This window comes from Canis lupus, chromosome 2, assembly GCF_003254725.2.
Source record: "Canis lupus dingo isolate Sandy chromosome 2, ASM325472v2, whole genome shotgun sequence".
Lineage (NCBI taxonomy): Eukaryota > Metazoa > Chordata > Mammalia > Carnivora > Canidae > Canis > Canis lupus.
The window spans coordinates 75,315,323-75,332,093 of NC_064244.1; the positions used below are offsets into that span (position 1 = coordinate 75,315,323).

At 41.9% G+C, this 16,771-nt stretch overlaps 1 protein-coding gene across 12 annotated transcripts in view; it reads right to left on the minus strand.

Annotated features, from left to right (window-relative positions):
• Nucleotides 1–16,771, minus strand: part of ZBTB40 (zinc finger and BTB domain containing 40) — a 73,490-nt gene that overhangs the window by 16,451 nt on the left and 40,268 nt on the right. For 11 of the 12 annotated variants that reach the window (XM_049106002.1, XM_025448351.3, XM_049105983.1 and 8 more), the window contains 8 exons: nucleotides 10,663–10,855; nucleotides 9,892–10,034; nucleotides 6,050–6,242; nucleotides 4,117–4,253; nucleotides 3,508–3,709; nucleotides 3,039–3,172; nucleotides 1,233–1,401; nucleotides 442–909 (listed from right to left, as the gene is read on the minus strand). In XM_049106002.1, coding sequence (XP_048961959.1) covers nucleotides 442–909; nucleotides 1,233–1,401; nucleotides 3,039–3,172; nucleotides 3,508–3,709; nucleotides 4,117–4,253; nucleotides 6,050–6,242; nucleotides 9,892–10,034; nucleotides 10,663–10,855 — 1,639 coding nt within the window. The remainder of the gene's footprint in view (nucleotides 1–441; nucleotides 910–1,232; nucleotides 1,402–3,038; nucleotides 3,173–3,507; nucleotides 3,710–4,116; nucleotides 4,254–6,049; nucleotides 6,243–9,891; nucleotides 10,035–10,662; nucleotides 10,856–16,771) is intronic. The other variant, XM_035713113.2, reaches the window with a different exon arrangement.

Below are 16,771 nucleotides of genomic sequence, written 5' to 3' on the forward strand. Positions count from 1 at the left end.
ACTTTTATGTTTCATTAGGTGTATCCGACACCTGGGACAAGGGTAAACAATTCTGACTACACATCCCAAGTGATACATGGAAACCTAAGAGTCAGGTGTTAAATAGCTGGTTATCATTGCGAATAATAATAGCCACAATTTACTAAGTACTAACTCTATCGTAGGCGCTGTACGTAGGTGTTTAACTGTATTATCTTAAATCCTTACAATTCAAAAAAGTGGGTGGTGTCAGGGTGCTTATTTAACAGATGGGGAAATTAAAGCTCAGAGCTGATTCCAAAGCTCATGTTCTTCTGAAAACACTGTCCTGCCTCTGTAGGAGCCTGCTGTTTCCTAGGCCCACCTGTATCCCTTAATGTCTACAACTAGAGGAAAGGCCTAGAATCCAAACTACGATGTCCAGAATGCTCACCCTCTGAAATGACTTCACCTTGAAAGTACCTGAGGCATGGGCAAACTCTCTTCCACAGAGGTCACACGTCACTGGAAGCCTCTTCTTCTTCTTCTTTGGGAAATCGGGCTCTCCTCCTGCACCATGGGCCTCCAGCTGATGTTTTTCCAGCTCTTTCTTAGAATCCTTGGTCTCGTTGCACTCCTTACACTGCACCTGTTTGCTCTTGGCCACCCGGCAGCGCTTCATGTGCACCTTTAGACGGCAGTAGAAATGGAAGCTTTTGTCACAGGCCTTACAGACGAAGCTCTTCTTGGCAGAGTCAGGGGAGGCAGACGTGTCTTTCTCTTGTTGCTCTGGCAAGGAACCAGTCTCTCCTTGATTGTTCTGTTTCCCAGACTGGCAGCCTTCCTCCGCTGGCTCGGCTACCTTCTCCTCTGTTCTGTCGTCGGCTTCACGGTGAAATTTATTGCTCACCTTCCACCCTTTCTTCCCTCCGCTTTCCTGAGTAAGGAAGCCTGCATACAAGAGAAATCGCATGGCTCTGGAACTTTTGTATTTTCTACTTTGTTTCCTAACTTTTCTTAGAGAAGGCTGCAAACTCTGTGGGACCCTCTAAAACTCCAGAGAAATACCGCTATCACACTTTACATACGTAGCATCATTTTACATCTATGCCTGTGATGTCTCTAGGTACTAAGAGCATATCAAAGAAGTAAGGCAGCAATGGATGAACTCTTGTTATAAACTGCGGCCTCTTCTTTCCAATCCAGACCCAATCGGTGGGTCTGACAGGACCCCTACCCCACTCTGTTCCTTACCAGTACATGCTATTCCTTACCAATGTATGCTAACTCATGCATGACAGGCTGCAGGGCTGGGAAAGATCTGTGGATTCTGCACAGGAGATGACATATTTCAATGGCCGAGACAGATTTTTCCATGGCTCTGCTCAGCACTACTTTCAAGGAAGCTTCAGGGTTGGCTGTCTCAGAGGAAATGCTCAGAATCTAAATGAACACCATGAGACAAAGGTTTGTGGTTAATATCAGCAGTTTTCTCCATAGTTTTCAACTTAGGGGGAAAAAAAGCTAATTTCAGGAAGGCACTGCTCCATCTCTAACAAGTTTATATCTCTTGTGATAAATGTAGTGGAGAACCCTCTTTTCCAGAGAACAGGGAAATTGGCAAAATTAAAAAAAAAAAAAAAAAAGAAAAGGGAGGCACATGGCAAGACAAACGTGCAAACACAAAGAAGGTACAAAGCAAGAGATTGGGCATTTTCTATGAGAAATATCTTCTCAGAAGCCAGGAGTCTCCAAAAGAACTTTTCTAGATCTTTATATTAAAAGTTTGGAAAGCTGTAGGATTTGGTAGTTGGTGGCTCTGTCCTGAAGATCAAGATAATTTTTTATAATATATAATTGTCTCAGTGTCTGGAAGTAATTCTGCATGATCAGTGGCTTCACATTTTTAGACACTTAGATGTACCCTTTTAAACATTTTCTTTCATGAAAAAAACTCAGCTTTTTAAAGAAGGTTCAAATAGGGGCTTTAAAGAGGCCAAGAATTTTATTTCAAAGCCCTCCTCTTTCAGAATGTTAGAGCTATCAGCAGAAAGAGTCTGTACACTGAGAAAATAAAGCAAAACCATCCACAGATGGCCAAATGGAATTTTCATTTGGGAAGACATTTTATTTCTGCTCTTTTCAAGTCTATCTAAATAAACCTGATGTCCCTGGAGGCAGGCCTGAGACTCATTAGTGAGGCTCAAACTCATCAACCGCAGGAGCGCCGTCTCTGAAGCGCAAGGCACACTGGAGAGAGTCTAGCAGATGCATTTTTCCTCTGAAGCCCCACAGAAATACGTGCCACCTTCTTCCCATCTGAGAGACCAAGGTGGGGCTGTTACCTGTGTGGATGTGCTAGAAGCCCGCCCTTCCGTTTACCTTCCACACCTACTTGGATTAAAAAGCACATATAGGTGAACTATTTAGTTTGATTTTAGTCCCTTTATGATTCTGCCCCACTTGTGATGCCCATGATCCTGGGCTGGACATCCATGAATCCCCCCAGTCCCCACCTGGTTTTTCTGGGATGCTGGCCACACTGAGAAGCCTTACAGAAAATGAGCTGGCACTATTTGCTACCCCATATGGGCAAAAGCTTTGTTCTATCTATGTTTATCTTGGCTCTTCCTAGACACCAGAACAAAGTATGCAATAAGAGCAATTTTACTTTTCTTCCTCTGAAAGAAGTTGCTTCTTAGAACATGTTACGGAATAGTATCATGGTTCCCTTTGAGTTTACCTAGGTTTAGGCAAATGAAATACATCTATGTTTGAGTCACGTGAGCCTGGGTTCAGAGGCTGGGTTCAAATCCCGGCTTCAAATCTGACCAGGTGGAGCATCCTAGACAGGTTATTGAACCCCCTGGAGCCCGAGTTCCCTAATCTGTAAAATGTGGATGACATCACCAGCCACGCAGAGTTGGGAGAATTAAAAAACAAAGAAGTGTTAGCTCAGCATGGGGCTCCACAGGTAATAGGCACTCTGCAGAATCTGGTGCCTCCCTTAGGAACGAGACAGTCCCAGGCATCAGTCTGGTAGAACTCTCTGGAACAATGAGTTTTTCTCCCCATCGCACCTCCTTCACAGCCTCTGCCAGCTGCTCCTCCTCTGGAGTAAAGCACTTGAGTTCCATCCCTTGCCGGACGGCCTCTGAGATCAGTCTGCGATGCTTCAGGATGGCTTCCAAGACCGCACTTTCTGGGCTGACCACTGAAAGAAAGGGGGATTGAAAACTCATGGGTGAAACTACGAGCACCATTTTTCCTTCACCTTTTCTCAACTCAACTCTTCACAGTGAGAATACTCACTGATCTCCTTCCTGGGGCTGGGAGTGGGGGGAATGGCAAATGGGCTGTACTTAGACCATAATTAATAAAAGCCTAGAATATTTACTGCATATTTTATTTTACAAACAAACTCCCACGTCCTTGAACAAAAGCCAGTCCTTACTTACTTCCAATGGTGGGGATGTGGAAGATGACCACCAGAGACTTGGCGCCCCTCTCTATCGGGGACGAAGATCTGATGAAGATCTGGGAGCCTACCTGCCCGGAAGAAGGCATCGGCACCAGGTTCCCTTCGTATTTCCTCCATGAGCAGGTTCAGTGGGCAGGTCTTTGTCTCCTGAGCCACCAGCAGCAGTTGCCAAATGGCTGTTGCAGAGAGAGTCTGCTTTTCTAGAACTGCTGACATCAGAGAACTGAAACCACTCGAGCCAGAGTCATGTTTCACAAGCTTCTCCATGACCTTCAAGATGTGGCACAAAAACACATGTAAGGGACTTCCTAGCTACCAGTGCAGCTGGAAAGCTGCAAATCTGAGCCCTAGGTTACAGTGGACATATTTCTGGGGAGGGGTTTTTCAGCATCTTTCACCTTTCAACCTGAGAGACTTTTATACCTGCCAAGCTCTTCACACTTCCCTTTGAATGCCTTTCTTATTACTGCAGAAATTCCAACTTATCACACTGCCCTAAAAATTAAATTACCTTGTTTTTTTTTCCTTCTCTACTGACCCCTTAGCATTTCTCCACACGGATGCATGTGTATATTTATGTAAAAATATAAATGTGTTTTTAAAGTATGTACATAATGTTCATCTTTTTTCCTTCTCTCATTTTACCCACCCTCTTTCCCTCTTCCCTTTTTTCTTACCTCTCTTTCTCCAGAGGCTAAACCCTTCATGTGTGGTATCATTTTTAGTAACATCTGGTTGTCTGTGAAAATCTCCGAGAGGTTTTCATGATACCGTCTCAACAGCTCAGTCCCATAATCATCAGGGCTTGCTTGGACTGCAAGGATATTAGCAAAACAGTAATGTCTGCTACAACAAAATGTCCTTCCAGACTTCTCCTACAGAAGATTAGGGGAGTTATAAATGACAGAGGAAGAGCATTATAACGCAAGTGCTCTGTCTCCTCCAGAAGGCAAGTTTGGTTCCTGGCTTGGGGCCTCATACATATGTGTTCGTATCTCCTTTGGTCTACCCTCAATCACTTGGTGCTTCAGGGTCACAAAACCACTAACACTTTGAAAGTCAGCGCCTGGTGGTAGAAGCTAGTGATTGCTCAACAGGGAGGTAATTAGAAGGCGTGCTTGTAAGAGATTCAGGCATACAGATTCAAGGGCTGTTGTTCCTTGAGCCTGAGCTTAAGGTCTATGTGGCAATCCAAAATACAGGCAGGCGTGAGTCAGGATTCCAGTAGTGAAGCTGACCCATGGTTCTTCTGTGTATATGCCCTTTGAGCCAATCTGTTACTCTCTTTTAAGAGATCATATTTAATTTGAAAGTAAGAAAAATCAAAACTATCAGGCATTTCCTTTAGTCTTACAGATATTTAAAAATATATTTTCCTCTTTGGCCCAGTTAACTCTGCTTCTGGGAATCATACCTTAAGAAATGCTGTGGAGGCAAAAAGTCTGTGTATGAAGATATTTGTTACTGCATAACCTGTGATGAGGAGGAGGAAGAGAACACCTAATACTTACTGAGGACCTCTGATTTGCTAAATGTTGTACATATATATGATCTCACAGTCACCGCAAAAATGAATGTGATGGATACTATACTCACCTCCGTCTCATCAGAGAGGAGAAAACAAGGTTCGGAGGGGTTAAGTCATTGGCTCAGGGTCACTCGGCTACAAAGTAAGTCAGGATACAAACCCAGGTAGTCTTCATAGCTGAAGCCCTAACCTTACACTACCTGCACCCCTAAACAGGGCAAGAGTAATGCATGATATGCATCCCTATGAGAAAAACCACATAGCCTTCAAAAATAGACCTATAGAGTTTCCTGGAAAGTGGGGGAGAATGTTTAGGTTATACTGTTAAATGGAAGAAATTATAAAATTCTAAAATACAGTAGAATCTCTCAACACTGTAAAAATAATGTGACAAAATATGTCAATGTGCTAATGCTGAAAAAAATCAAGTGGTAGAATTTGAGATTGTTTTTGTCTTTATTTTATAAATTGTTGAAGTTTGTATGGGTATTCATTATTTTTATAAGCTAGAAGAAAGTTCCCTCCTTTTCCAACTACCTTTTTTCTGAAAATCACCTTGGTCTCAAATGCTCTGAGATAAGGGAGAACTGGCTAGACTTGGCCCGTTCTTCTAAGAACTGGGACAGGGCCTCATTCCTCCAGACTGCGTGTACGTACACGAGGGGTGGGTAATTCTGGGGACTGCCAGAACCAAACAGCACTCACACGGGAGTAGGCAAATCAAGATTGGGGTTTTTGCTCCTTGTATTTATCAATACGACTTCATGTGTCTGTGAGCCCGCCTCTCCTTCGGCATTCCTGGCGGCAAGCTGCCAGCCTCTGGCCCTGGGAAGGCCACACCCTCACAAACCCCCCAAGCACAGAAACATCAGGAGGGCGCTCGATGGATAAGGGCAGTTCTCAGATTTCAGATCTTGCCTCCCCAACTACTGAGGATCACTGACTTCTGACAGCTAGTTTCTTTTTCACAAGGGCATCTCTTCCCATTACCTCATCTCCCCACCACGGAGCCCAAAGGGTGTCTAAGCTCAAGTTTTCTGTGGGAGAGGTTCCAGTTCAGAAAGCTGACAATTAACTGATACCTGTGGTGCTTGGCCAAGTGGCTAATCTCTGCAAATTCTCCAGCAGAAGGCCCAAGTTTGGGGACATCGGTTTCACAGCCTGAAGGAGTTTTACCAAACTCTCTGCAGTCAGAGTCTTGTCTTCAGACATTCTGTGCAGCAGCTTTTCCATTGTCTCCTTGGGTGTTCCGCCCTCGCAGCAATTCAGGATCACCTGCAGCGGCAAGCAATCAGGCAGACAGCAGTTACTGGCACTTCTAAGTGCATCTGACACACCACTGGCAAGCCCAGCAAGATGGCGGGACGAGGCGCCTGTCCCCAGGTCCTCCTCTACAGTCTCCAGCCCCTCCTCTATAGTCTCTGCCTTGTGCTGTGTCAGTAAAAAGCCCAAGTTTTCTCCAAACAAACAGCTCTGTGAAAATCCCTCTTGCTCAACTGCAGGTCTGTATGTACTCTTTGTGCCCCAACAGTCTGCATTTTGTGAGAAGATGCCTACCACAGGCCCACTTGGCAGAGCAAGTAGACTACCTCTCACTGGTTCTTCAGATTTGGTTTGTTCAGACACAGACTGAGAAACAGACTGGCAATTAATGAATATGGTCACAGTGGTTTCCAGTCTCTGTTCAATAACTACATGATTGTGGCAAGAGGTTGCAATTTCAGAGCAATCCTATTATCTTACTTCCTTTTGCTTAATTTTCATAGCAATTTGAATGCCCAGATATGCTACACATTAGTCTGTGGCCTCCAATATAATAGATTTAAAGTACATTTCTGGATAATTTTTCTGGTAGATTCTGTATTCTTGATCTCTCTTATCAGCTCCACACACACATCGGCTCCAGTCATCATCCCCCACTTCCACCCCCTTGTTCTTCCTTGGTGTGCTAGAGGATTTTCTGAGTCAGGAGGGCACCGGACTCCAGCAAAATACATGTCTGTTATTTTACAGATATTTTCCTATTACAATAGGACTATTTCCAAATAAACCACAAGTAACTATGTATAACTTGGCTCTTATGGGAGATTATTTCAACACATATGATTTACAGATTCCTAGTAACCAAATTTTGAGCTTTCCCTTGGGAAATTGACAGCTTTAAGGAGAAATAGTCAAGCAGATCAGTCACAGTAGCGTGCCAGAGGATGCCATTATCAAATTAACTCCCATTTAAAAATAAATTTTAAAAAATTTAAAAAAAAAATAAAAAAATAAAAATAAAAAATAAAAATAAAAATAAATTTAGCTATAAGACCAAATTGGTTTTATGTATATGAAAGGAATATCTACATTACGTATATGAAAGGAATGTATACATTATATATTAAGCTGTCATATTCATCAGTATAGAACATAGTCATTCTGTTTAATGTCTAATATATACTAGATTCCTACTAAATGAATCATAATTCAAAATTAAAGTGTCTATATCTAAAATCCATGCTGAAAAAAAAACATCCATTCTGATCTAGTGCTCTCAGTTCCTAAGCAATGACCTGATACATACTGAGGCAACCAAAGACGGTCAAGAGTGGGCGGGGGCTTTAAAGCTGGACAGGCCTAGTAGGAACCCCAGTCCTAAAATGTACAGCTGGTATGACCCTGGGTGAGTTCTTTCATTCTTTGAAACTTATCTTCCTCATCTGTGAAAGAAAAGAACAATACCAACTCTTGCACACTTGTTATTAGGAGCCCCTAAAGTGAAGTTGCTATTTGTAGAGCCTGACATAACGACTAGGACACATATGATCTTTACATGACAATGGGTAATGATACCCTTAGGCAGCTGTATGCACAGTGCTTCAGAGAATGTGCCATGTTTCCAAGTCTGAACTCCGGTACTGGTGCCCAGCAGCTGTGTCTCTGGCTGAGCTCTTCACCTAAGTGTCTAAGTGTCCTGTTTCCTCGTCTTTAAAATGAGGGTAATATCTGTGACTTTGTAAAGTTGCTGCGAGGGAAGAACTTAGTAATGTTTAAAAGATCCTCAGCACACTGCTGGGCACAGTGTATGGGTAAGCAATAACTGTCATAATTCCTATTTTAGTATCTGTTTCCAATCCTGAAGTAAAGACATTTCTGTTTACCAATTCTTATAGGACCCCCCAGGGTATGTATACATAGGGGCCCCGTGCCTTGATTAGCATCATTCTATCACAGAAGAGAGTTCTAAAAGGCCTGAGTGAGTGTTCCACACAACGCCCAAACACTGTGCCTATTTGATCAACATTCACCTCTACATTCCTTTATTCTTTTGCTTCAATTTTCATGAGAAGTAGTAGCTTAATGAGGTCCGGTAGAACCCTGATTCTAAGAGGTGTTTTTGTGATTTATAACTAATTTAAGTTCTTGTGCTTCGGTCCTTTCCATCAAATAAACTGAAAGTGACAGAGGAAAATGACAGTGTGGTGTCTTGGTGCAGAGAATGAGGCTGAGGCTGAGTCTGGGCTCTTCCTATAAATGCTCTTTTACCAAGATAATGAAACAGTTCAAAGGACACATTCAATCTAGCTAATAAGGAAAAGGTTTGAATGAGTAATCGAATGAAATCCTAAACAGGGAATCAGGAACTTGTAGAGCTATAAGCAACTTACTTAAACGGAGTGCCTGAAATTACATTCAGTCTTAAGCCTAAGGAGAAACCAGAGGTTTAATCTTATTTTGTATATTATCTTTCTCTAATAAATTCAAAGGAGTTAAAATTTTGGGAAAAATGTAATTTATAAAATATAATTTTGAGAGTAAAGATTGTTCCCATTTTATGTGAAAAAACAATTTAAGATCACTGAGAAAAAGAGAATGGAGGATGCCATCTTCACAACTGACCCACACTCAGCCATCCTACAACTGCTTTCCAAGTATCTTCTCTCCCGAATCATAAGCCACTTCCCACAGATTTAAGAATTGATGCCACAGAAGTTCTCTGTCCCTATTCCTTCCTTCCAGATATATAAATATTTTTAGCACAAAGTTGAAATCAATAGCACCAACAAATACAGTTATCTAGTTGACTTGAGAAGTCATGCCAGCAGTTTTATGAGGATTTTAGTAGCTGGCTGGTGGGAGAGAAAATTGGTACAACCTTTCTGAAGGGCAATTTGGCAATATACAGCAAACACTTGAAAATTTTTATATTCTCTATTCCAAAATTCCACTTCTTAGAAATTACTCGAAGGAAATAATTTGAGAAGTATGCAAGGATTTGTGTGCGAGGATGTTCTCTACATCATTTATTATGGCAGAAAATTGGAAACAAATGCACAACAACTAATGAATTAGGGTATGTTCATGAAACAGAATACAATGCAGCTACCAAACCCCCTATTATAGAGGTGGAAATATATTCACAGTATGTTAAATAAAAAACCCAAAGTTATTCTGCATGAGCCTATCCTGGGATTGGCTAAAGCGAGAAAAATTAGGGGCACATGCTCCAAAGTGTCAGCAGTGATCATCTCTGAGTGACGAGATGGTGAGAGGTTTTAATTTTTTTCTTCTTTTTTTCCCCAATTTTTCCTACAGGTGAACAGTGTATCATTTCTATAAGGAAGTGACAAAATTATAATTACAAATGTGCCTAAACATCTTAACTCTTGGGGCAACTGTTATACATTAAAAACTCATCAAGTCCGAGCAGGACTATGCACCTATCCACATATCTCAACATTTAATCATACGACATGATCTGTGAGCCCCTCAGCCAGCTGCTGCCAAGGGTACAAAGAGACATGGATCAAGAACATGAACTTCAAGATTCTTACTATGCAGTGTGTGCAAAAACACCGCAAGGGAAGAAGTGCTACATGCCGCAAAAGAGCTTTAAAAAAGTGCTGCATTAACTCAGAAGGAAGGATACCACGGTTACCCTTTTCTCAGTGCCAGTCAGGAATTCCTCCTCGGCTGTTTCCAGGAACTCCAGGATCGGTCTCAGCTGTGTGACACACTGGATCAGGTCCTCTTTGTGTTCTAGTAACAGAGCAGACAAGGTCTTTCCCTCCTCTGTGCTCCCTGGGGAGGTGGGGGGGGGGGGGGTTAGAGATGCACAGAAGAAGCTAGTCAATTTGAAGAAAATGACAGCATGGTTTGTCAAGGGAGATCTAACAGAATAGTAAAGTGGTTCTCAGCCTATTTTGAGCACCCGAATGCAGAATCTCTTTTTTGGAGAGGAAAATACTTTATTATTCTGTTTAAACTCTATGAAAGGAAAAATGTTTCATTTATCTGTCGAAACACAAAGCTGCAGAGCCAGCCAGAGGTTAACTTCTGGTTGGCAAGGCCACTGCTTTGTACCTAACCCAAACGAGAGAAAGTGCAGCCGTCAATGCGGCTGGCAAACCAGTTCACTCTGGGCACTCAAAACACTGACTGGGATGTGTGGCTTCTGAAGGGCAGGAGAAGGCCGATGGTCGTCTCGAGCCTCAAGGTGTCAGACTAGTCCGCTAGGGGATAGCAACGGAGACTCCAATTGAGGTTGTATGTGTGTTTAACAGGCAGCTTCTGGAATTATGTGTAGAACTGATGTGAAAATCACGTAATGATAATGAAGCCACTGAGGAAATGTATCAGCAGAGCAAGCCTGACAGCATCTTTCCAGAATAAAACCCAAGCCACTCAGGTGGACAGGGTTTTCTCCTACCTTTTGGCTGCACTGCTTCGACACCTTCTGGCTTTCTGCCTAACAATGCTGCCTTTACTGCGGGATTGGAATCTTGGTACAGCCTCAACAGCGACACAACAGTCTGAACATCCAGGCTCTCATCTCTCACTTTATCCAGGATTCTCTGGAATGCTGAGTGACCTTCTTCACCCTCAAGACATCCCATTATAGTCTGTGGACACAAGTAACCAGAAAGAGAGATCAGCCAGCCACGTTCCTTGGATTTGGTGAGTGAGGCCCTCAAGAATTTGATCCCTGCCACTTTGGCCTTTCGTCATATTTGGCATTTCGACAGTCTCTGCATCATGGCTTCTCTGATTTGGTAGCACTGAAGCACTGGGATGAATAAGCACCCGCCATTCTCACCCCTCCTTCTGGGCCTTCCTCACTGATTCTCCTTCCAAATCTCTAACCATAAGCAGTACCAAAAACTGGTCCCAACTCTATTTTTTCTCCTGTTATGCTTTCCGTTTGGAATAGCTCTTACATATACAGCTTTCATGTCACCTCTAGGCAGATAACACTGCAAACTATCTCCCTAATCCGAAGCTTTCTGTTTAAATTTAGAGCCACAGGGCAGCCCGGGTGGCTCAGCAGTCTAGTGCTGCCTTCAGCCCAGGGCTGGATCCTGGAGACCCGGAATTGAGTCCCACATTGGGCTCCCTGTGTGGAGCCTTCTTCTTCCTCTGCCTGTGTCTCTGCCTCTCTCTCTCCCTCTCTGTGTGTCTGTCATGAATAAATAAAATCTTTAAAGAAATAAAATACAATAAATTTAGAGCCACATAGTTTCTGCTAGAGATGCCTTTTCCTCCAGAGGTCTTGGCAGCACATGTGACCATCTGGGCTCTTCTAACCCCAGAGTACCAAAATATCAGCAACTCCAGTGGTAAAATAAATGAAATTAGTGGGAGGAAGGCCAAATGGAAGGAAGGGTTAACATTTCTATTTTAGCAATAATGAATTTAGTTTTGAAAAATCTGGAACCAAAAATTAATTTCATGTACACAGTCTTTATATTTCTCCTTCGCAAATCTACAACTTAGCTTTGATGGTTTTTTAGTGTTGATACTCTAAGAGCTTCCTTACAAGAAAGCAAAAAGTTATGGTTTTCTACACACACACACACACACACACACACACAACATGAAAGGATCTCATGAATATCTACACTTGCAAAATTTAGCTAAACAGTTCTTATAAATTCTGGTAATTATAGATTTAAAATTTTTGTTTAGACAGATTTTGATCTTTCTCTCCTCTTCCCAAATAACAGGAATTATGAACGGGTTAGACTGTGTTTCTTGGCTTTGCTTGAGCTTGCTTCCTGATCACAGAATGGCCGTATAAAGCCAAGCCAAACTTAAAAAAGAAAAATAAAGTTCCTAGATTTTTAGTCACATACAAAAGTAAATTCAGATAAAACCCAGTTTAGGAAGCCACATTAACTAAATTAAGTAACTTCCATGAACCTGAAAAATTCTTGTTTCCATTTTAAAAATAATAAACAAATGAAAAACAGTTGAATGCTTAATCGCCTTCAGTCATTTTTATCCAACCTTCTGTGCTTTCATCTTCAGTGGGCCTAAAATCTCTTTAAAGATAGCCTTTTCCCTGACAGCAGTAGGGACCTGCGGTAGGCAGCCTCTAAATGGTTTGCAATATTCCTGCCACCAGGTATTCATGCCCTTGGGGTAAACTTGATGTCATGTTTCCAAGGAAAAGAACACGGCAAAAGTAATGGATGGCACTTCTGAGCCTCGGTCACCGTGACTTCCATCTTGTCTGTGTGGGTACTCTCCGCCTTTGCTCTGGAGGCAAGCTGCCATGTTGTAAGCTGCCCTACAGAGAGGCCCACGTGGCAGGGAACAGACATCGGACATCTCCAGCCAACAGTGAGTGAGTGAGCTTGGAAGTGAATCTTCAGAACCCTGCCAACAGTCACGTGAGTGTACTCAGAAGGAGACACTCCCCGCCCCTCACCACCCACTCTGAGCTGTCTGCAGCCTTGGCCATCCACCCTGACTGCAGACCTGCCAGGGACCTTGAGCCAGGGACTCAGTTAAGGACGCCTAGATTCTTGACCCTCAGAAATAGTGAGATAATAAGTGTGTATTCTTTTAAACTGCTAAATGTTAGGGTAATTTGTTATGCAGCAATAGATATCTAATACAGACCCACTCAATGCTAATGCCCTCAGTAAACATTTTCTCCTTCTTTATTTCCCCTTTCCTCCCTTCCTTTCTTTCATGCTTCTTAACTGATATGGCAGAGAATTTAGCCATCATCTACCCTAGGCCAGGGTGCTTTCACCTGAAGTTCTCTGAATATCGCGAATCCGCCTCTCTTAGTATCCAATTTGTCTGACATTATCATTTGAGCCGGTGGGGAAGAGAAGCTTTCATCAGTGGTGGCGTCTGATGCGCTTCTCATTATCCTCTCGGCTGTCTCCTTCTCTGCAGAACTGCTCAGCAGTGAAATTAAAACATTTGTTAACTTCATTGCTCAGCAGTGATGCTAGGGTGTGACCATCTGGGAAGAGGAGCAGGGGTGAGCTGATGAAAGGGCCAGGAGGGAGTAGTCAGCTGCCTGGACAGCCCTGTTCTTTGCTCTTTCTTCCAGAACCGACTGGGGACCTGGCACCAGAGCCAGTGCTTTAACTGTTACTCCGTCAGCCCCCTGAGCTGCCGGGGGCTCCTCTGTGCAGTGAGCTCTTTTCTGAAATGGCATATCTGCCTAAACAGAAGGTGTCCTGTATTGTGGCAAACAGATTCATGGACTGCCACCGCGTATCAGAACTCTAAGACAGGAATCCAAAACAGCTTTGCGCTTTAAGCAAACGTTTGGAATTCCTTTGATTCTTAGAGTTAAAGGTACTTCCATAAGTTCCTATCAACTTATGGTCACACATGTAATCAATGTACTTTGATTTATGAATGAACTACAGGTCAAAATATGTAAAGATGGGACAGTTTCCTTTTAAAATTTAATCTTCGCGTTCTGCTAAGGTCTTTTAATTGAACTTACTTATTTTCCCAACTGTCTGCCTATTGCCTTTAGATTTGAGTTATGCTGTGCTCTTATTTACTCGTGCCTCCCCTGAATGCCGAGGGCCAGACAATGGAACTCATGACACAGACCACAAGAGCTCAACACCATCCCAGACCACTGTACACAGGTGCCACCTATGTGACTCCTCACATCAGTCCTGGGAGCATTATTACTATGACTACTTCAATGAGAGTCAGAGAGATGAAGTGACTCACCTTAGGTTGTGTGGCCAGTAAGTAAAGTACCCTGGAGAAAACCATGATCTAATTTCAGTGACCTGGTACCGCTTTCACTAGTTCCCACTCCCAGATTTGAGTGCAACCAAATCCATTTACATTGCATTCTACTAGACTTATTAGAATCAACATCACATTGAACACTGGGTCATATCTAGACAATCTGTACCATTCCTCCTGGTCCCAGTGATTTGTACACAGACTGGTACACAGTAGGTGGTTCATAAATATTTGTTTAACTGAATAAAATTCCCTGGCTATAAAACCAATGGCCCTTCTATCTATGGCTGCATATCTCATACTTCATAATCAGTAGAGAGGAGATATGGAGAAACAACAACTTCCATTTCTCAGACCTGTAAAATGAAGCCTATTAATTCCCTTCTCAATGAGTTACCCTATGCTATCAGTGAACACAGTCCACGAAACACAGACCTGCACTACTTGACAAACCTCCAAAGTAGTGACATGGTTAAAAACATCAGATTCACTTAGCAGAGGAGATTTGTTTGCCTTTGAAACAAAGTTGAAAGAGAAAAAAATGCTACTAGGCCTTAAGCTTTGAGAGTCTTTCTAGAACTTTAGGTGAAAAGTGGATCAAACAGCAAGGAAATCAATAGTAGAAGTTATCTCCTTATTCTACTCAATGATTCACTTTGCTATGTACACAATTAATTAAAAGCAGAGACATGGCTAGGAAGAAAGAAAAGAAAAGAAGAAAGAAAAGAAAAGAAAAGAAAAGAAAAAAGAAAAGAAAAAAGAAAAGAAAAGAAAAGAAAAGAAAAAAGAAAAGAAAAAAGAAAAGAAAAGAAAAGAAAAGAAAAAAGAAAAGAAAAGAAAAGAAAAGAAAGAAAAGAAAAGACAGACAATTAAAAGTTCCTTCATAAAAGCTGAAAAAAATTATGAGTTTGCCTTTAAACACAGGTTTTGCTCAGCTCAGCCAGAAAACCTGTTAGGTCAGTATCTGCTTTTTCTAATGGGGAAGGATATTACACTGAGATAAAGACAGGCAGAAGCCACTTTCCTATCCCAGCACCCAAGAGATTTCTCCTTAATCAGTTTTGGCTTTGGTTTCACACAACCCAAGCGGCCTAGCCTCATCCTGTGTTGCTGCAATCACTGCTCAGGGAATGGCTTTGCCACCTTTCATCATTTATCTCAAGAAATAAAATAATCAGGACACGAGTTCATGGTGTCCTCCTGAAACTCAGTCCAGGCCAGTTGCACACCTTGTGTCTGTGTTTCAGAAAAGTAACAGGCTAGTCCATCTCAACCAAAACACTCGCAAGCCTTAACACATCTCAAATTTTACATCAAAGCACATATTATTTTTAATGTTAAGCTGCCTTTTTAATGTATGCTGATTAACCAAGTAACAACAACAAAAAGCATTCAAAGCTCCTTGGGAGCTAAAACTATTTAAACAGAAAAACAGCAAACAAATCCCCAACCTTTACAATTGGAGCTGAAATGCAGACTGATGTTTCAAGTGAACAGTTTGCAAATGCTTTCAATACCAGAGCCTTTTGGGGATTTCCATAGTTTGGTGACTCCAAAAAAATAATTACATATGTGGCAGGATTTCTCTGCTTTCAAAACACTATAGGGCTAGGGATCCATTTTTATTTATATTTATTTTCCTAGGAACCAGCTCAATGCCTGGCACACACCAGCCGCTCAGTAAATATTTGCTGAATCAAGAAGTAAAGAATAACACTTGGGAAAAATGTGTACTTGGTGGCCCCTCAAAACACTAAGGTGTCAGCATAGACACTGTGATATCTGCCATCATACACTAAGAACTATGTAAGCCATTAACTTCTCTAGCAGTGCTTCTCAGAAATGCGGTCTATAGATACCACAACAGCAACACGGGGAGCTTGTTAAAGATGCAGATCCCCAAAGCTCTACCACAACCTAAGAATCAGACTCTCTGGAAATGAGGTCTGGAGGTGTACATTTTAACAAGTACACCGGATGATTTTTATATACACTGAACCAGTGTTCTGGAGACTGATGGCTTTGTACCAGACACTACACCTGCAGTCAGGAAGGTACTTCCAAGTGGGTAATGGTAATGAAAGCATGACTTGCAAATTAAGCTTAAAGTAACAGCAATCTATCTCATGTGTCAGAGCAAATGACCATGGCACTAGGGTATTATAAGGCATTAAGTAAAAAAGGGGTTTCAAGGTCAACTAAGTCTAAAAATACAAAGTTAATACATAAACAAACAATAGTACCACCAATTGAGCTCTATGAGCCTGGCATTTTATTGTGGCATTTTCCATCAATAATCTTTACTAATTTCACAATCATCCTGTGATATAGGTGATAACATTCCCATTTTACAAATTAGGAAATTAAGGCTTACAGAGATTAAACTGTTTGAGGTCACAACACTAGCAAATGGTAGAGCTGAATAAATAATTATATGTCCACACAGCAGAACTCTGCTCAGGCATAAAAAGGAATAAATATGCAACAACATGGATAAACCTCAGAAGAATTATGCTGAATGCAAAAAGCTGGACCAAAAAGAATATACACTATATTACTCCATTTATATATAATACTCTAGAAAATGCAAATTCATCCACAGAGAGACAGCAAGTCAGTGTCACCTGGGATGGGTGGGTTGAAAGGAGCAGGAGGGAGGGATGATCAAGGACATAAGGAAACTTAGGGGTGATGGATATGTTTAGTATCTTGTTTGTAGTGATGGTTTCAGATTTTAAAACTTATCAAACTGTACACTTTAAATACATACAGCTTGCTATATGTCAATCATACCTTAATAAATC